The 21023-nt window shown below is 44.9% G+C and overlaps 1 protein-coding gene across 4 annotated transcripts in view; it reads left to right on the forward strand.

Annotated features, from left to right (window-relative positions):
- SPTBN1 (spectrin beta, non-erythrocytic 1) overlaps positions 1-21023 on the forward strand; it is a 199436-nt gene that overhangs the window by 84355 nt on the left and 94058 nt on the right. Inside the window, exon 1 of one of the 4 annotated variants that reach the window (XM_055329368.1) lies at positions 4101-4355. The exons of 2 other annotated variants lie outside the window; for them this stretch is intronic. Coding sequence is in view for 1 of the 2 variants with exons in the window: in XM_055329367.1 (XP_055185342.1) it covers positions 5845-5953 (109 nt within the window). In the remaining variant the exon portion in view is untranslated. Of the gene's footprint in view, positions 1-4100; positions 4356-5292; positions 5954-21023 lie in introns of those variants that run through there. One more of the 4 variants, XM_055329367.1, reaches the window with a different exon arrangement.

A 21023-nucleotide genomic window follows, 5' to 3' on the forward strand; every position in this document is an offset into this window, starting at 1 on the left:
AAGTTCTTGAATGTGTACACACCCCATCACATCTTAGCCTGTTGGCCATCCTCTCCCAGGCATTGCAGTCTTGCTAATGTTTAGATGTTCAGGAAATGAACACTCCATAGTTTACCCTTTGAAACTTGCTGTAATGCAGGGAAAGTGTTTGTCTTTTTTCTTCTCTCTCTTTCTCATTTATTTTTAACCTCTCAGACTTCATAAAACCTCTTGGAACAAACGTTCGTTGGCTTAATCTCATCCCTTAGTGCTCCCATTCATATGCTACATGCTAAATCATACAGGATCTTAGTGTAGAGGTCCTTCACGTATGAGAAAAGAACAAAACCCACTCACAACAAGAGAACCCTCAGAGTAGAAATTCTGTGAGAATTAGCAGAAAACATGCCTATTCCTGACCCCAACTAAGTGTTGGAGAAGTCCCTGTGGAGGCTTGCTTGGGTTTTAAGTATCTTGGAGCCATTTAACAAGTTTTTTAAGGTTTTTCTGAAAAGCTTACAAACCATTAGTAAGCAGATATTAAACTCAAAGTACATGGGATAAGTAGGGCTAAATTTGGTCAGTCTGGGGCCCAAGTGTGGCTCTGCCATTCATCACCTTGCCCTGGGCAAGGCATAGTATGTCTCTGAATCTCATTTGCCTTGTCTGCAAAATGGACACAATACCTACCTCATAGGTATAGTCGGTTGAGAAAATGTATGTGAAAGCATTTTCTAAATTACAAAGTGCTGTAGTAATGTGATACTGTTATTATGGCCAATTGTTTATATGGAGATGGATGATAATTGGGACTACAACAATAGTCTCCAAGAGAGGGGAGATTACTTATCACTAATAAACATTTAGTATCAGAAGAAATTTCTTTTGACTGTAGACTCCAACCTGTTTGATCTCTAGGCGAGGACTAAGGCCCAGCAAGGGTTAGACACACTTGCAATTACTCTGCTTCTTCGTGGCACTCAGGAGGTGGGGTGAACTGGAGTACTCTGGCCTGGGGTCTTTCAGCACACCCCAGCACTTCTAATTTGTGCTGTCTGCAAATAACCACGGGGACTTGGTTTTGCCATTCTGGCACCACAAGGATGATGGATACACGTTGCTTGGCCTTCAGTTGCTTTGATCCCATAGCTGACTGTGCCGGTCCGTTGTGGCCACCTTTCACTACGCCTTGGGGTCTTGGTGCAGCTGGAAGGCAGGCACAACTGCTTCTCAGAGTTGGCCACGTGTGTTGATATTCCCTGGCCTGGGTGAGAGACACTAGTTTTTTAGATGAGAAAAGATAGAGGGGATACTGAAATCACAGGGTCTGTTTCTGCAGAAAGCGTGGTTGACTACTGAGCATTCCGAAAACTATCTTGCCTCCCCTTCATCTTCCCTTCCACATGCTGTGTGTTTTTGCCATAGGTGTCGTCTTCAGGGTTCTTCTTAGAGCACTACTGATAAACTGTGGGTAGGACCTCTGGCCTCTTGCTTTCTTAAGTTAGACTTGGGTAAATTCCTTTAAATTTATTCTTTTCCTCACAATGTCCCTGTCCTTTCCCTTCTGCCTCTGAAGGTAAAGGTATCTGCTCTTGGCTAAGGCTGAGCCCCATACCTTTGAGCCCTTTTCCCCACCGGCCTTTTCCTTCCTACACCAACTCAGGGGTGAAACCTGTGCACAGAGGATGAGCTCAGCTGGACCCTGGCCCAGAGCCCCTTCCCCTGCTCCTTCCACTCCCATTCCTTCCACCACCTCTACCTTCTTGCTCTTCTTCTCTTTGCTTCTCATTCTCTCATTCCTTCTAACCTTGTTTAAGCTTTTATTACTCCACTGACCTCTTCATTCACATACTAGATCACGTCTTCTCTGACTTCTTGTTCCTCCTTCTTTTTGTAACCTGTGATGCCTTCGTACTCCCCCCCCCCCTTTTAAAGTATCTCTTTCTTCTCTTGGAGTGTCATTCCATAGCTCTTTGGTATCTCCAATGTTTTTTCTTCTTCCTCACAGACCCTGGCCTTCCCCAGGGCTCTCTGCACAGCCACTTGCCTCTTACCTACCTTCCCAGGTTTAAGCCCACGGCAGTCTCTCTCACTGCATGGGACTCTATTCTCAGCCTTGATCTCCTGCTCCACCTCCTTGGCGACTTCTGGTGTTGCCGCCCCTCAGTATTGCAGGTAACTCAAATTCAGTGTATCCAAAAAGAAGTGTTCAATCCTTCCCTACGCCCCACAGCCAGTTCTAAACAGCCCAGAGTCTTCTGCAACCATAGCCTTTGAACCTCCCACCCACGGACAGTTGGTTACCAGAGTCCTGTGGATTAACTCTTGCATCAGTCCATTCCTTTTTGTTCCTATTGCCTCACACTGACTAGTCCTTTGACCCAGAGAATGCCAGTCACCACCCGAGTGACCTTGCTGCTTGCATTCTCTCTCCTTTCTGCCCATCCTGGCTGACCACTGCCACATTAATCTTCCCTAGAGCCCGACCCAGACCCCATCCTCCTTTGGCCGAAAAGTCTCCTGTGGTTTCCAGCCCAGGCTTAGTACCCTCAGGGCTACCCTCCTGCCTGACAGTCCCTTATGCTCCAGTCAAACCGCAGCACTCGCTGGTACTGTTCCTGGGACAGTCCTGTTGGTGCCTTTACTTGTATTGCTTCCCAGCCACTCCTCACTAGGAGAGGAGGCTTTGCCCTTTCCCAGCCTGTTGATACTCTACCTGTGTTTCAAGGTTTGGTCACAATGCCAGTCCCTCCTGGATTGTTTCTCCCTGTCTTCCTAGAGTAGTGCCTCCCTAGGCAGTAGTGTCTCCCTTAACCCTCTGAACTCTTACAGCTGCCTTCCTTACCCCGTTTCTCTGCTGTCTGTTTGCATACTTGTCCCATCTCCTCTGGCCAGGAACTCTCCCGGTCATCTCTGAATCCTCCCCTGGGCAGTGTGCCTTGCGCACAGTTGGCGTCCAGTAAATACTGAATGGAATAAGGAGTGAGTGCGTCTGGCCTTCCTTTACCTCCTCCCCACTGTTGAGTTGGAGGTGGTCAGATGAGTCATTAGGGTTGTGACCTCTTCTTCCCCTGCCCCATCACACCAAATAGATTCCCACTTATCACCTTCTGTCCCTGCAGGGTTATTAAATTGTGCCCTAGCCTCAAAATCTTTCTTTCCAATACTTGGCATGTGTTCACTCTGCCTGGCTTGTTCTGAGTCTGCTCTTTATTATTGAGTGTGGCTATACTACTACCCCATCACCTAGTACGTAACCTAGCTAATTAGAAAGCTTATTTCACCTACTTCCCCATACCACAGGGAGCTGAAAGGGAGACTCCAAGAGTGGTGACTCATACTCTATTCACTAAGTGGCTTAAAGATTAAAAATAAAGCATTGTAAATCGGCAAGCACTTTGCAGTCTCATTGTCTCGGCCCACAGCTGGACTCTTAGAGACTTAACGCTTCATATTTAATAGTGAAGTGCATTTAATATTAATATAGAATGTATTTAATAGTGAAGAAGGCCTGTTAAGATCTTAAGAAAATTCTCCATTTTACTTTTTTGTTTTTTAAGATTTTATTTATTTGACAGTGAGAGTGAGAGAGAGAGAGAGAGAGAGAGAGAGCACAAGCAGGGGGAGTAGAGGGAGAGGGAGAAGCTGGCTCCCCATGGAGCGATGCAAGGTTCCATCCCAGGACCCCAGGATCATGACCTAAGCCAAAGGCTGACACTTAACTGACTGAGCCACCAGGGTGCCCCTCCATTCTACTTTCTGTGGCTTTGATGTGATATGTGAGGGAAAATACGCAAGAGGTGTATTTTTCAAAATACACTCCTAATTTTGAAAGGTATGATGGTTGTCAGGGTATTTTCACATCATTCCTTCATTGACCTTGTAGAGGTAGGTATTCATTATCCCCGACACTGAAGATTTAGAGGGCATCCAGGGTTTCTTCTAAGGTCATAGATGATTAAGAGCCTTGGCCAGGACTAGAAACTCAGGTCTTGGGAATCCTAGTCCAGTGCTTCTTCCAGTAACCCCACATTTTGCTACATTCCTGTCTGTCAGCATTGTGAATTGCAGCTGTGGGCGGTTAAAAAGGCTTTAGAAATTACATCCTGGATACGGAGAAATGTCTTCAAATCCAGGACCTCGCTTTACAGAGCTAAAGGTGGACACTGGATGTATTTAAAAGCCTGTCCCGTAGATGTTAGGAATGGGAGTTGTTCAGCTGAGCAGTTAGGCTAGTCTTTAAGGTTTAACTCCGGCTTGGGACAGGATGCAGTTGCTTGAATTACAAGTGCCCTGGGGCCTAAAGTGATCCTGCAGGGAAGGCCCACCTCTTCGCTGCAGTTTGGAATCCCTTAGGAACGAAATTACCGTCTTCAGTGAGTATTGCTGCAGGGGCTCCATGTGGAAAAGCCAAAATGTGTGGTTTGTTGTCTGCCGGTAGTGAGTTGCAGGGGTGGGGAGAGAAGGGGGGGGGGTAAGGAAGTGGGAATTAAAAACTGGGGTCAGTTGTTTCCCCCCAGATACATTCTGATCACTGTTCTTTGTCGAGGATTTTTAATTTAATTTAATTTTGGTTGAGACTGATGGGAGGAAAATAAAAGAGGGCTTTAACATCTTGAAGAAAGCAAAAGTTTCAGGGGCCTCGTTTTACAGATCACGGTAGGATTGGAGGGGTCGTTTCTGTTCGGTCGCCTCCCCCGTGGGTTCGGAAGCCCCTGGGCGCGCGCGGGGACCCCCGCGGAGTCTACCTGCCCGCGTACCTTTCTCCCACAATGCCTTGCAGATCCGTGCTCGGGTCGGCGCAGCCTGGAGCTCGCGTGCGAGGCCCGCGCTGCCGGCCTCCCGCCCAGCGCGAGTCGGCGGGAGGGACCGCTCCGTGCGCCGAGCGTGCCCCTCCCCGGCTGCGGCCCCGGGCTCGCTCGCACGCGGGCCGCCGCCCCGCCCCGCCGCCCCGCCGCCCCGCCCCGCCGCCCCGCCGCCCCGCCCCGCCGCCCCGCCGCCCAGGTGCGCCTGCCCGCGTGGCCGCGCTGCCCGCAGACGCCGCGCGGGGGATGCGCTGCCCGCCCGGCCGGGCCGCCGCCTTTTCCGGTGATAGTAAGCGGAGACTTTTGCGTTCCCGGAGGCTCCCAACAAAAGATCGCAATTGCGGCAGCTTTGTTTGGGAAGTAGCCCGGCGGCGGGCGCGTCCTGGGCCCGGCCGGGGTCGGCGGCCGCGGCCGCGCTGGGCGCCCGGGGCGGGGCGGGGCGGCGCGGGGCGGGGCGGGGGTGGGGGGCGGCCTCCCCGCGCCCCTCCGCGCCCCTCCGCGTGGTACGGCCTGCGTCTCCCCCACAACGCTGTTATGCTAATCAGGTGACATCACCGCCCGGCGCACGGAGAGTGGCTCCCGATTGAATTACAAACCGGCGGCCGCCGCGGGCAGCCGGGAGGAGGTGTGTGTGCTGCTCCCGCGAGCTCCCGGGCGCGGCGACCCGGGCACGCTCGGGATTGGCCATATTTTAGAATATTTTTAAAGTAGGACTTGCACCTCCTTCCCTCCCTCCCTCCCTCCGCCCTCCCGCCCCTCCTCGGCAATTTATTTTAAGCTTCTGGTCGGGAGCCACAAAAGGAAGGAAAGCAACAAGGAAGGAATTAGACCCCGGAGCGGTGACTCCTGGCCGGGCTAAGGTGGACTCTCCTGCAGCCGACTCGCGATCAGGTCCGTCTGCTGGACTTTCAGACCGGAATGGGGCTTGCCTAGGGTCCAGCCCTTTGCGCCGGGGCCGGGAGCCGAGGCGTGCGGAAGCGGCTGCGTGTTGGATGGGGGTTGGAGGGGGCCGCAGCGGGAGTTCCTCGGGGCAGCCCGCCGGGGCGCTACGCCGCGCGTAATGGAATTGCAGAGGACGTCCAGCATCTCCGGGCCGCTGTCGCCGGCGTACACGGGGCAGGTGCCTTACAACTACAACCAGCTGGAAGGGAGATTCAAGCAGCTTCAAGGTAAGCCCCCGCCTCCCAGAGGCCGGGCCTGCCCTGGGGCTGTGCCTACGGGGGTTCCGAGATTCTGTTTGTGCCGTATGGTACGTGACCCTAATGAAGACGGGCCGCCGCTCGCCCGGCCCTGAAGCCGCTGGTTGGCCGCGAGCACCCCATTCACTCCTTAAAGGAGACCGTTTCTCTCTCTACTCTAGAAAAGCCACCATTTGGAGTCTCTTTACCCCTCTCCCTCTCTCCTCCCTCCCTCTCTCTCTCTCTCTCTCTCTCTCTCCCTCTCTCTCCCTCTTTCTCTCTCTCTCATCCTTTTGCTTCTCTTGGTTGTCAGGTATCATCTGCTACTACCCGCTGAGCACCTATTTTCTGGCCTCCTAGCTATCCTTGCAGCTCAGTGGATCAATGGTAATAGACCTATTAGTATGCAGACATTTAATTCTGGGTCACCTCTATCTCCCAGCCCCCCTCCCCCCCCCCAGCCTCTTACCTCTGGGAATCCTAAAGGTGTAAAGTGCACTGCTCAACACCCAGTCCTGTAGAACAATAGCAAAGGGGAGGAGGGAGTGGTCTTTTTGTTCTTAAGCCTTGGGTAAATTACAGTTTTGATTCCGAAGCCTAATTTTAACTCTTTTGATGTATTGTGTTGGGGAGAGCCTTCCCATCAATTTAGTAGTCTGTGTAATTTATAATGAAAGCCAGTTATTGTCATTCCATTGCTATGGGTTGGATTAGTTGGATCGATTACAGGTTTCTTGGCGTCTGTATTAGTCTCCAATAATTGAATGAATCCAGTATTTTACCGCATATATTTTTATAGAAAGCAGGATCCTGTGTGCAGCAGCGTGTGGGATGATGGGCCTGTAGCCCACCGCTGCGGTGGCCTCTGCAGCCTTTCGCTGTCCCTGCCCAACCAGAAGGCCTGGCTGGCGGTTTCTCAGAGCTTATACATGAAAAAGGACTCATAACTGAAAACAGAACTCCTTCCGTTTGGAAGCCCCTGGAATCGGTTGTAGGCCAGGAATGGCTCTAACTAACGCTGTGAAACAGTGGCCTTTGCACACTCTGTGTTTCTTATTTGAACTCTTCTCAGAGCCACAAACGCGGTTCCTGCGAGGAGGAGGAAGGAAGGAAGCAGCTCAGTCCTAGAATGTTTTCATTGGGAAGAGGAGAGAGGATATATTTCATTCACAGGTTTATTTGTCTTGTGAAATAGTTGACAGTAATGACACTTGTCTGGAAAACAAGAGGCAGAACAGGACGTGATTTTAAACATTTGCTAGTCTATGCTGCATTCTGGGGCAGTTAGCAGAAGCTCCATTCCCTCCAGGGAATGGTTATGTGTCTTTGCTTCATTCCCCCTTGAGCTCTTTGAAGGTGGAATTTGTTTTTTGGAAAAACTTGGGTGGGTGGGGGGGGGGGTAGAGGCAGTTTGCAAATGGGAAAGAGTAATGGTATTTTGTCTGTTGTTCTTCTGGGTCCATGCTGGAAGCCCCATAGTTTTAGGTTTTGAGAATTCAGTGTACCTCTAGTAAGCATGTCTAAGTCTCTCTGCTTCACCGTGTCATACTGTGGAGGATGAGGCACCCGATGGTGGATCCTTGATCAGAAAACCTATTAGCAACATCCAGTTGGCCCACTCCTTGTAGTGAGATAAAATGCAAAGCCAGGGGGAAGATTTAAGGTGTGGGGAGCAGTGTACTCATAGGCCCACCCATAACAAAAGGCTGTTATCTGAAAGCTTTGAGGATGGTTGTAAAACTGCTACCCCAGAAGGGTGGAGTTTACACACAGGAAATGTCTTAAACTGTCTTCTCTGGATAGAGAAAAATTAAAAAAAAAAAAAAATCACCATGCGCCCCTGATATTTTTACCTCCTTACTGTTTGTCAAGGAAATCCCTTCTAAAGAGGTAGACTTCACATTTTGTGTGGTGGCTTTTTTTTTTTTTTTTAATGACTTTTGCTCCTTCATGTAGCCCAGATAACTTTCTTATTTCTAAACATTGTGGTTTAGGAGTTACACAAGTTTAGTGTTGGTATTTCTGTAACAGAAAACCACCCGTGTTAAGGAACTGAGAAGAAAGGGTGAATTAACTTTCAAGTATGGTGGATCCCAAGAGAATTACAAACATGGCTTGCCCCATAGTAACAACAAATGGAACTGATGGCATTTTAAGCAACTTTAGGAAAATTTTTGCTAACACCTTTTCCCATCCCTACCCCCAGCTTGTGTTTGTTCTTCAAGTTGTCACATCTTTGATAATACATAGATTATATCATATAATTTAATTTTATACATGCCTCCAAAGTAATCCCTCCCCCCCTTATTTTAATCTTGAGTATCATCCTTCCTAGCACTTAAAACCCAGTATTGGAAACTGGTCCTTTCAAATGATTTTTTTAAATGCCTGTTATACGAATTCATTCATTTAGTGTCTCTGCCTGAAAGTACTGTGACTTTGTGGGAGCTATTTCTCCATTTTTGCTGTTTTCAGATATTTTCACAAATCCTAAAAATTTCAAGAGGGACCAGGGGATGAGATTTGATGTTCTAGCTAAGGGAAGTATGATATTAAAATGTGTTTGGTCTACTAGGATAGTAAGCAAATAAGTAAATTTATTTACACTCTGATTTAGGGGACTGAGTGTGGTGTGATGTCTTTCATACTTAGTACTCCTGGCATAAGACAAGAGACAGGACCTTCAGCCTCTGGTGGCTTCAGACGTTAACCACCAACACCCAGCACACCTAACAGACACACCCAAAGTGCAGGCTCACTCTCTCTTTCATATTGTTCATCTGCAAAATTAAGTTACCACCTTTTTCAGAGCCTGTTTTTGTATCTTCAAAGTTGGATTAGTTTTTTCTTTTTTAAATAAAAGAGAAATGCGGAAACAAAAACTTAGCCTCACGTGTTTAGAAAAACGTTTGTAGTAACAGGTTGATAATACCTTTTCTCCAGTTTCAAATCAGCCAGCTTAATTCTTTATAGCAGATTATTGCTGCTCTTGTACTCAGAAGCTATTGCTTGTGCCTAAAGTGTAAGTTAAAATCCAACCTCCTTAACTTGGCGGTGGACCCTCCCCCATATGGCCCCACCCCAACTGCTTCCTATTCTGGCACTCACATTCCAATCCAACCTTCCAGGTAGGCAGGCTTACAGCTCTTCTTAAAACCAAGCCCAGGGTTTTTGGCTTCATCCATTTGCCTTCTGCCTCAAATGCCCCACTCATCCATTTACCCATTGAAATCATTCCTGTAGATTTATTTCTAAAGTTGCTCATATTCCAGTTATTCCATAAAGCTTTTTGTCTTCTCTTTTGGGGTTGATGGGGGAAAAGATTTCATTGAGTGCTTACCATGTACCAGACATGTTAGTAGGAGCTTTGTATGTGGTATCTTGCCTTCATAACACACCTGTGAGATTTTAAAGATGAGAAGACAAATAGCTTGACCAGGGGTTGCAGGCATTATTGGTCTCAGGCAGCACACATTGTTGTTCTCTAACCTTCTTCTCCTAGACTTTTAGATATTAAATGTTATTTTATTTCTGCAATAATGACAATAATAATGATAATAACAGTAATGAGGTTATATTGCGAAATAGGCACCCAAACCTGATTCCTCTTTCCTGTCTGCCTGCTTCCCAGAGAGCACTGATTCTCTTGGCCCTGGCAGTGGAGTTGTAATGAAGACAGGATCTAGTTGAAAAGCATCAAAATGAACTTCTTCTGCCGCCTTTGCAGCCTAACCCTGACATCTAGCACCTGATACTTCTGGAGAAGGTTCTTTTTCTTAGCTTTTCGGCTCCATGAACTTGTCCCTTCGTCCAGAAAGTGTTATGGGGTAGTCGGTCTTCAATGGGACGTAGAAGGAGACTACAGAGGAATTTAGTACATGCTCTCTCAGAGTTGCCTTGTTCCATTTTTTAGGGGGTGAGGATGGGGTCCTGGTTTCTTAGGGGAAAAATATTGCTGGTCTTATGCCCACAAATTGTGAAGAAAATTTATTTTCAAGTTTTTAAGAACTTGCCAGTTTGTTAGGGTACCTAGATGTTTGTATTGCATAATGTCTTAAACCTTACAGAAATAAGATTGCCGAGCTTACACCTCCTTCTTGTCATGAAGAAAATTTAAAGGTTTTAGATATAAAGTATTAGCCTTCAAATATTTCCGACTGTGACAGTGAAAAGAGTTGGTGACAAATGAGAACTCTCTTGGCGGGGTGGGGGCCAAGATTTAAAAGAACGTTTTTGGGTTTAACGAAAACATAAAAGATTGGCTTTTTGCTCTGGATACCTGCCAATAGTATAACTATTCTAAGGCCAGATAACTTTGTGCGACAATTCACCAATTAAAAAATATATATATCTTTTGCCAGAGCTTCAGCTCAAAATTTGGAAGTTCTTAACAGATTTGTGAATTAGAATCCTTTTTGAATGATGTAGTAATAATTACTATTAATATGTACAGCACTTAACTTTAATATGTATGGTCTTGCGTAATTAACTAAATGAGATTATTCAAAGTACCCAGTGTGGGATCTAGTACTTAATAAGTTCTAAGTAAGTGTGCATTTATTATTAATAATATTTCTTTGGGGTAGATATTCTTATTTCATATAGGTAGATAGGCAGATCATTTGATTCAAATCAATTGGTGTGAAGCTACATCTTCAGAATCCAGGTTTTCTGGTTCCACATTTGAAGGGTCCAGGACCACAAAGTGGGTTAGGTATGAGCCACATCACCCTTTCCCTAGATATCATGAATGCGTTCTGGTGGCATGGAAAATTAACGAGCTCAGGACTGCTCAGATTTCTGGACATGTGGTGCTCTCAGTTTTTGGTGGGCCAGGAACTCTGATGGTCAAGAGTATAATGATTCCTTTAGCTTAAGTTCACTGACTGGGATCTCCATTAGAAGGACTGTTGGAGGCCAGCTAGGAAGAAGAGGAGGTGATCGATAACTCCCTTTGAGGAAAAGAGACCATTTTTCTTACAAATTGAATGACCTGACTGCTCAGGAAGTTTTCTGATGACTCTACTCTTTCTTCTCCCCTCTTCACATGCCTAGGGCCTTCACTGCGTCTACGTCTCTTTTAGTCTCTTTACCGTCTTACCCCTCCCCTCTCCACCCCCACAACAACTGTTGGGTCTTCCTAAAGCTGGGCCCTGATTAGAGCTGTCTTCTGTGTAAAAGTTTGGGAGTTGACTCTAGCTGACCTTCCTATCTCCAGCTCCTGCTACTCCTTCCTCAACAGCACTCAGGATCCCCTAAACCTACCCTGCATTTTCCTGCCCTTGAGAGGCTGTTCTCAAGGTTTCTTGCACTGGGAGTTATTTCTTTAGTCAGGATTATTACTTTTGAGTTCCAGTTTAGATGCCACTTAGTTCTGAGTGTTCCCACAAAGAGGGGAGGTCAGAATCTCTCTTCGGGTTCCCTTACTGCAAGATTTAAAGTTTAAGTTCTTGTTTATTTTGTCATTTTCACATAACTGCTTTTGGGTGCAGTTTATTTACCTTTTTGTTTTTTTCTACATTTCACAGAGTTTTAGGGGCATAAAGACAAATGCCTGATGTAACCTGTTCTACACATAGCAGTTACCAAGTCTGTTAAAGAGTAAATAAATGAAACTGTTATTATGGACGGCTTTATTGCAGTGGTTCTCAAAAGGAGGTCCCCAGACCAGCATCGATGTGATCTGGGAACTTGCTAGTAATATAATTTCTCAGGCCAGACTTCTGAAACTCTGGGGTGGGGCCCAGCAGTTGGTGTTTTTATAGCCTGCCAGGTGGCTCTGATGCACACTTAAGTTTGAGAAATCCTCCCTTATTGGGTCATTCCTACAATCTTTGTGATTTAGTGATGGGGAGGAACCAACTGCGTGGATCACTCCTAAATGGGACCAGATATTATATCTGATTTACTGAACAATGAAGAGTCGTGAAGAAGTATGTTTAGAATAAAATAGTTTAGTAGTGAAAAGGCATTTAATGAGTCAGGAATGGCCCCTGTCCCCCTAAATTAGAGAAGCCATTTAACATCTGCAGGCCTCAGCCACCTCATCTGCCAGAGGCACCAGTTTCCCACTGAGTTGATGTGAAGACCTATCCAGAAAGATCCAAGCTTAAAAAAAAAATTAAAAGATCATAATATCTACAGGTTGTGCAAACAGTTCATAAGGCATCTCAGTTCCACTTAGGTTCGTAGTAAAGAATCTGTTGCATTTCACTTGAAAAACCGAAATCCCAGTAACTTGGTATCTGGAAGGGAGGCCAGTGGGGAGGCCTCCTGGATATCTGAAGATCCGGTCTGCTTCCCTTACTGAATACCTTGCAGGTTTACCTGCCAGGGTTGCATTGAACAACAGATGCCATAATCTATATGATGTTTCTTTGGAAACATCCACGTACTATTTAAAATGTCAAGTGTGGGGGATCCCTGGGTGGCGCAGCGGTTTGGCGCCTGCCTTTGGCCCAGGGCGCGATCCTGGAGACCCGGGATCGAATCCCACGTCGGGCTCCCGGTGCATGGAGCCTGCTTCTCCCTCTGCCTGTGTCTCTGCCTCTCTCTCTCTCTCTCTCTCTCTCTCTGCATGTGACTATCATAAATAAATAAAAAAAAAAATTAAAAAAAAAAATAAATAAAATGTCAAGTGTGGGATCCCTGGGTGGCGCAGCGGTTTGGCGCCTGCCTTTGGCCCAGGGCCCGATCCTGGGGACCCGGGATCGAATCCCACGTCGGGCTCCCGGTGCATGGAGCCTGCTTCTCCCTCTGCCTGTGTCTCTGCCTCTCTCTCTCTCTCTCTCTCTCTGGGACTATCATAAATAAATTAAAAAAAATTTTTTTAAATGTCAAGTGTGGTTATTGTTTTCATCATATTTTCTTTTAAAGAAAACTACTATATATGAACGAACTCCTAAGAAGTCCAGTATGGCACAGCAATTTAAATATGGACTTCAGGGTTCGTTTTCCTCTCTTCTGGAACATGACACAAATAGTGACAGAGCTTTAGGTTTTCAGTTAACCATAGCTTTACAGGCATAACATCTATTCAAAATGGAATCACACTTGTGCATGTAAGTCAGGTAGATCTCAGCCTTCTTTAGTTCTTGGTGTCTTTTCTCCCTCTTGCCTGGCAAGTTTAAATTTTTAGGCCCCCAGTTATGAAAAACTAATAACAGATGAAATATGATAAGGGAATAGTAAGCATTTTTTCTACCTTCAGTAACCTTTGCTAGATTGGCTTAATTAAAACCCTGACAGGGGTACCTGGGTGGCTTGGTTAAACGTCTGCCTTCAGCTGGGGTCATGATCTCAGGGTCCTGGGATTGAGGCCTGCATCAGGCTCCCTGCTCAGCAGGGAGTCTGTTTCTCCCTCTGCTCGCTCTCTCAAAAAAAAAAAAAAAAATTCTGGCAATTGTTAAACCAGTTCATGGGTGCAAAGGACTTGCCATTTAAAAGCTCAGTAGTTGGTCACTAAACTGGGCAACTTCAGAGCAAGAAAAATCTAAGAAATACAATGATACAAACGATTCTTAAAAATGGATTGCATTTTTATTAACAAAAATTCGTTGATTGCCTGCTTTTCTACGGGAACTGTCCTCTGGTTAGGAAGTGTATGAGGTGTATTTCAGGAATGCTGGAAATGCTGGTTGGGCTTACTGAGGAATAGAAGTAAGTGGACAAAAAAACTTATTCCAGGTTTTAGGGACCCAAGGTAGAGAACCATGAGGTGTGGGACCAGGGTAGGAAAATGGAGCAGGGTTCAGGAAAGTGGAGCAGGTTCAGAGTGGCCAGAGTTTATAGAGTGCAGAGTGACAAAGGGCAGGTCGGAGGGGTACTAGAAGGATAATTGAAAAGCCAGAGGATACGTGATCCTGTAAATCAGGTTAAGTCGGTGGAAAGCCACTGAAGGATTTTAGATAGGAGAGTGATATGTTCTGACTCTTTTTTTTTCCTCCGAAGAAAGGTGAGTCTGACGGCTTAGTATGATGATTGCTTTAGAGGGTAGTGGTCAAGAAAGAGTCTGGAGACCATTTGGGAGGCTCTTGGGTTTGTAGGGTGAGAAACTTAGAAACAGCATAGACTCCTCAAATTCTGAATGCAAGGTTAGAACCTGGTTATTTAGTGTGGTCTACAGATGATCTGAGAGTTTGTTAGAAATCTCAAGCCACCCAGATCTACTGAGTCAGAATTTCATTGTAACATGATCCCCAGGTGGTTTGTATGGATATTAAAGTGTTAGAAGTGCTGCCTTGGAATAGTCTCTTCTTGCCTCCTTACCCTTATGAGCAGAGAGGGAAATAGTCCCAGAAGGGTTATGACCTTCCTGAGGTTTAAAGTTTATGTGTTTTATAGGAAGTATGCATTAAAGGTAAGATTTTCATGTTTTTTTTTTCTTTTAGGTAAACTAGAGCATTTTAAAGTAACTATAAAAATAATCTTGCATCTAAATGTATAATAGTTAATTAAAGAAAGTTTAGTATTACCCTAGATTACAGGGCTTTAAAAGCCTGGTTGGTTAATTCCTAGCTTTGTAAGTCTTTGTAGAATTTGGCTGGGATTTTCCTATTTACTAATCCTGCAGTTTTTGAAATTGGTGTGGTTAAGAAAAGCACAACTTCTTTTCATTTACCCATTTGGTATTAATGGAGAACTACAAAATTCCCTGGGTTTGTTTTCTTTACATTCTTTCAGAATTTCAGCACGGTGTTCTGGGAAGTAGAGTCTTGCTAAGTCCATACCTGCTTTATGACTTCAACCTTTTATATACTTCTAAGTTTTTTTTTTTTTTAAGAGCAGAAATACACCCCCCCCCTCCGCCCATGCTCCATCTTAGCAAAATTATCCTATATTAAACCAATGTTACTCTTCTTGCCTTTGATTAGACTTCAGACCGCTTTCAAACTCACCCATGCCTTCAGGTATGGCTGTAAAAGTGGATTTAAAATACTCTAAATAGCTGTTACTTGATAAGTGCTCATTTCCTGTGAGTCCACAGGTGAAGCTTTAAAATTAGTAGGTATTGATTAGGTAGGAGAGAAAAAGCACCTGCTGAAACTTGTTGGCAGGAAGTTTTTTGCCGCTTAAAGAAGAAAGAAAAGGGATGGGGGAGATAAGTTACTTCTCTTTTCCTCTAGCACCACTCCAGAACCTCCCTGAGGCAAAGGCCACAAGTAATGAAAGTAGTAGGAGTTAGGAGGCCATTCCGATGATGTTCTTACCACAGCAGGATTGATGGTCATTAGTGGACAAAGTTAAATTTCTAGCTTTTCTTTATATTACTCCAAAATTCTTTTTATATAATAATTATTTCATAGTCAAATTATGATACCTTTAAAGGAGAGAATAGTTTAAGATCCTGCAATCCCAGGGGCGCCTGGGTGGCGCAGTTGGTTAAGCATCTAGCTCTTGGTTTGGGCTCAGGTTGGATTAAGCCCAGAGCAGACATGGAGTCTCCTGGAGGCTGTCTCCCTCTGCCTCCCCCTGCTCCTCCAGGTGCTCTCTGTCTCTAAAATAAAATCTTTAAAAAAAAGAAAAAAAAAACTGCATTCTGAGCAAATTCTTACTTTTCAGTAGTTCTTATCTGTATGCCTTATATAATTTAACAGTATTAGAATATTGATTCCAACTTTTGGTGTTTTGTTTCTGTTTTTTACTTAACATTATATCATAAACTTTCGTATTTGGTTATTTCTGTGCCTCTTGCCCAATACTGCCAAATTGCTTTTCAAATCAGAGCAGGTTTTTTTGTTTTTTATTTGTTTGCTTGTTTGGTTTTTTTTTTTTTTTACTAATCTGAGCCTGTTCGCTTATCTTGTGATGAGGGTAATACAAGTTTTATGAAGGAAGATTGTCCTAAGAATAAGTGAGTTTTGGGGTGCCTGGGTGGCTTAGTTGGTTAAAAGCATCAGACTCTCTATCTCAGGGCCATGAGTTCAAGCCCCATGTTGGGTACCACACTGGGTGTGGAGTCTACTTAAAAATAAAATAATTTAAAAAGAGAGTAAGAGAGGTTCTCCATGGAAACTGTCCCAGTACCTGGTACATGGTACTGGGACATGGGCCCTCAGTAATCAGTGGCAGCCATTATTACAGGTCCTGGTCAAATGGCAAAGCAGGGCCCAACAGGGGCCAGTCTTTTGAACATAAGTTGGATATCTTACCCCACCCAAACCCTGAAACCTGTTCTGGGTGTGGTTTCCTTTAGCATGTTAGAAAAGTGTTTGGTTTGCCTGAAAATGCACCCAACTGAAACACCCCCTTTTGTGTTTCTCTTCAGAAAGTAGACAAGGCTGACGGCAATCATTTGAGTCTGATAACTTTTGATGTAGGTTCAAGGTCGCAATGGTATGGCTCTCTTAAGTTCATAAAAAGCATCTAAGGCAGTTACATCTGGAGCCAGAGCATCCAGCGCTTTGTCAGAGAGAACTACTGTAGCCAAAGTAATATTAACCACCCTCCATAGATTGGTGAATGCCTCTACTGTGTGTGCTTTTGAAAGGCCTTTCTTAGCCTTTCTCTCTCTCCCCCAACCTTGTTTTCAAGAGGCATAGGGCCTTTAAGTGGCAAATCCAGTAATCACAGTAGCATAGAGACACACAGGCCAGCCTATATTTGGCTTCACAAAGGCCTTGTGAAAGATCTGGCCTTAAAGTCTCTTTTACTGCTGAAATGATGCAAGTGGAAAGTTAATTTGAGGATCACTGAGGCACGCTTTATTCATGAAGAATGTGAGCAAAACATAAAAAGTCTGCAGGCTCTGTTCTTCTCTGGTGGTAAGGAAATTACATAGGCTGGGTCATTATTTGGGTGAATTTTACCCCCACCCCCCACGGAGTGTAATTGTGATAGAATTTTGGAGTGAGAGCTGTCGCGTAAGTACAGGCTAGTTGGAGTGTGTGTATGTTTGGCCAGAAATCCTTATACAAACCATAGGCCTTATTTTGGTGGCATCCATGACGTGCAGAGAGTGGCCTTGGCGTATTGAATTAGTTTGTTTTTTTTTTTTTTAAGAGAAACTTTGAAGATCTATTTTAATGTATATGAAGTCTTTGAAGGTCTGCTTAGTCTGTTTGAACTGTTAAATCCCAATGAGTCCCTCTAGATCTCTGGTGTGAATGTATAGGAGTTGAGAGGTGAGTACGAGTCTAGTGCAGTGTGTTTCTGATGCTTGAAAATGGTGCCCTGATTTCTATTGAAGGAGACGTTTATTCCTGCAGAGGTTTAAACGACTCACTATAAAAACTTCAGTCTTGGCAGTGCTAGAGGGAGATTATGCTTTATCTGCGAACAACTGCCAAGCAGATGAAATCCCAGCTGCACAGTCTGTGGTGGAGACTGGGTGGGAGTGGCCGGGGGAGCAGAGGAGGAAAGTGATCAGACCCTGGCAGTGGTGGTGGCGTGGTGCACAGGGCTGCTGAGGGCTGTTGGGAGGCGGTGTTCAGCGTTAGGACATTTTATCTCTCAGAAACACAGCGTGGTGGAAAGCACCTGGACCGTGGAGTCACATAAGGCAGCATTCAGATCCTGACTTCACCAGTGACCTTCCTGGACCCCGTTTTCTTGATCTGTTAAAAACTGGGAAACATAAGTAGCCCCTGGGGTGGCTGTAAATCCTAAATTAGTACACCGTATTGATTGACAAATTCATCCTAGTTTTAGCCGTGGCTGTTCCTTCTGAGCACTCTCCCCATGTCCCAGGCACGCTGAATGGTGGGTCACCATAGTTATATATGAAAGTACCCATGGCTGAGTACGGAAGACACACCACCGCCTGTGTGTGTTTGCTTATCCCTGTTATGCCTTCCTAGTGCTTGGCGTGTGAATAATGAATGAATGGAGTGATGAAGGCAGTAACATATATATATATCTATATATATATATATAGTTGTTTTAAAGTGAGTTAGTCACTCTTCCTCCCTGTGGCCTCTCCTCCCCTGAGAAAACAGTGGCCTCCTCAGCCACATAATAAATAATGTGTTGAATGAAAGAGTGAATCACATGGTAATGGTTTTGACTCTATGATGTGACAAATGAACTAGAACTTCAGGAACGGCTTATGTGTGTCAGTTTTTTTGATAAAATGAAATTTTGATACGATTCTAGGGACATCCCTCATGTAGTCCCTGTGGTCTGCAGGGTGCTGAGGAATTGAACTTTGGTGAGGAGAAGAGAAGGAAGCCTGTGGTTCTTGGAGAGATACTCAAGTTAATTAGACATCAGGTTGTCTCTTCTTGCTGCTGTTTTTACTTTTTCCCTTTGAGATGGAGCAAGAGTAGTTGACCCAGGAGGTTAGGGTCATACTAATGTAATCCAGGTACCTAGCTAGAGAGGTAAAAGTGTACCCTGTGAAACTGAAATCCGTTCTCTGGGTGTGGTAGCCATTCATTCAGGTTTTTGTATTGTGTGACTGTAAATGAAGGCAACTTTTCTAACTGCAAATATGTCTTTGCTCACAGTGATACAGCATGAGTAATGTTTTTCTAGAAGCCAGGCAGTTAATGATACTCTAAGCAAACAGAGGCAGGGCCTCAGAAATGTAGATACCAGATTAATGTGCAAGCTTGGCCTTTTAAACCGTTGAAGAAATAGCCATGAGAAACTAGTTTTGGCCAAAGAATTGCTTCCTAGCCCTCAGTGGCTTCCAGTCACCTCCCCTCTCCTTGGGGGGGAGGGGAAAAAAAAACTTAAAAAAAAAAAGTTGGTTTTCTTCTGCAAATATATATGATTTCAATTTTGACACGGGAGGTTATTTTTTCATTTGAGCACAAGGAAGCAATTTTTAAAAGTCCTGCTCATTCAGCATTGGGCCTGACTGTAGCCAAGCTTGACTGGGAGTTCTTGGCCACAGACCCACATACAGCAGCCCTTATCAAGGTAGTAAATTCAGTTGGCTTTTTGGGGAAGGGAGGGGCAATGGAGCACCAGCCTGCTGGGTAGGGCTCTGGAGCTGGCTGCATTAGGGACTCTGTGCTACCTACCCTACAGTCAGATGGGAGGGCGGGTCCAGATCTCATCTTCACCATTGTTGTTATCCAGTGATCCTGAAGAGACCTTTCTTACCTCATTTTCCTGTGAGCTCATAGTTGTCTGCAGGCATAAGTTATGTCATGGATTCTTGCTCAATTTTTCTTTGATAAGGAGCAACTCTTGCTCACCAGTTGTTTTTGGAAGAAGAAACTGAGGTACAGGTCATTCAGTGATGTAGCAGTTGATTTGTGATCTCCTCTCTTTATTCCTCCTCCCCAATGGGAATTTACAACATGACTTATTTGCTAAGGTCTCGTGCATTAGAAACCAACAAACAAAACTCCTGTTGGAGTGGGAGACCATGATCTAGAATAATTATTGGCATTACCAAACTACTCTGTTCAATGTTAAGCCTTATGGAGGACTTCTCTGTATCCTGTTGCTAGGCACTGGGGGTACAACTTCCATACCTGTTCTCAAGAGGCTCACAAACAAGTCAAGAGATAGGAAAACAGATACAGTTTTTGGAATAAGATTTGAGTGGGTGAACATGCAGAAGAGGGTGCTTTATACACCTGCAAAATAGAGAATACCTGTCCTGCCCTCCTTATTCATCCAGAGTTGCTTTGAGAATCAGTTACAATAATGTGTGTGAGCTCTCTGTGAAAAAAAAAAAAGAAAAGAAAAACAAATTTGTAATTTAAGAAATTTTTGGTGCAGGGAACAAATGGCAAGACTTTCTGTTCTCAGTTTCACTCAGTGTCCACTGATGAAGGAAACACACCTTTTCAGTAACACTTGCCTGTATTTGTTAAATACTTTTATACCTGACTCTGTACCATTTATTACACGTATTACTTCATTGCAGGCACAGAAGAATGCTAGAGGTAGGCATAGATGTTATCTCTGTTTACAGAGGAGGAAAGCAAGGCTTGGAGAGATGAGGTAACTTGCTCAGTGTCACTGAGGAGGGAGCAGTGGGCCTGGCCATCACACCTCACTGTGTGTTCACGGAGTCCCATTCCACTCTGCTTCTGTGGAGATAGTTATCTTCCTAGGAGGACCTGGGCGTGGCTAGGTATGGAGGGAGCGGTTGGACCACGTCTAGCAGCAGCCTACATGGTTTCTTGAGTGTGCTTTGAAGCAGCTTCCTCAGTCCTAGCTCCTCAGAAAGCATCCTCCCCTGTGGGTGTGGGACTTATAATGTGGTTTCCTTTCCCCTGCCTCTGGAGGTCGGCTCTTCTCCACAGGGTCAGGAAGTCCATGGGTGGCTGATAATGTGAGGTGCTGGAGTCACTCGTGCCCGCCCTGTGTTCAGGATAGGTCATGCTTGTGTCACCATGTGGTAGGCCAGTGGCGCTGTGAAGGCCTGAGCAATGCAGTGTGGTTTGAAATTGGAGGTCACACCCTTGCCACCACATTGCTCATGAGTCCACTATACCTGTGATGTAAGAATTCAAGCACAAGCTTCTTTCTCCTGCACTGAATATAACGTTAAAACAGGGCAAAGGGCATTAGTGGGCTTTCCAGCATGAGCCATGTGCTTTCATATATGTATTATTTATCCTTTCAGTAGCCTTCTGAAGTAGGTAGTGTCATATCTGCCCTGAGGATTGAAGAACTTGAGGATCACAAAGGTGAAATGAGGTGGCATGGTCACTTAGCCAGCAAGTGACAAATGAGTGACTTTGCAAAATTCTGTGGCAAGAGGGGGCCATTTTCAACATTTCTTTGAACTTGTATGTGTTTTTTCTGTATAGGAGAGGCAGATGGCATAGCATAGGTGTCTATCAGAACATGGGTAGATTTTACTGACTTTAATTTCATTTATATTTTGTTTAAAGTACATGTATTTATTTAATTCTTATTAGGGATTCAGCCAGATTGATAGGTGTTTTATAGTGTCAGATTTAACCAACAAATTGAATATGCACATTAAAAATGAAAAGCTCACCAATCCGGTTTCTTTTTTTTTTATTTATTTTATTTTTTTTTACCAATCCGGTTTCTTAAGTATCAATTTCTGATAAAACTGCTTGCCACCGATGAGTAAATCCTTCCATTAATAACAATCTGCTAATTTGCTTATCGTTGATATTGCAAG

The sequence above is a fragment of the Nyctereutes procyonoides genome, unplaced genomic scaffold, assembly GCF_905146905.1.
Source record: "Nyctereutes procyonoides isolate TBG_1078 unplaced genomic scaffold, NYPRO_anot_genome, whole genome shotgun sequence".
In the NCBI taxonomy this organism is placed as follows: domain Eukaryota; kingdom Metazoa; phylum Chordata; class Mammalia; order Carnivora; family Canidae; genus Nyctereutes; species Nyctereutes procyonoides.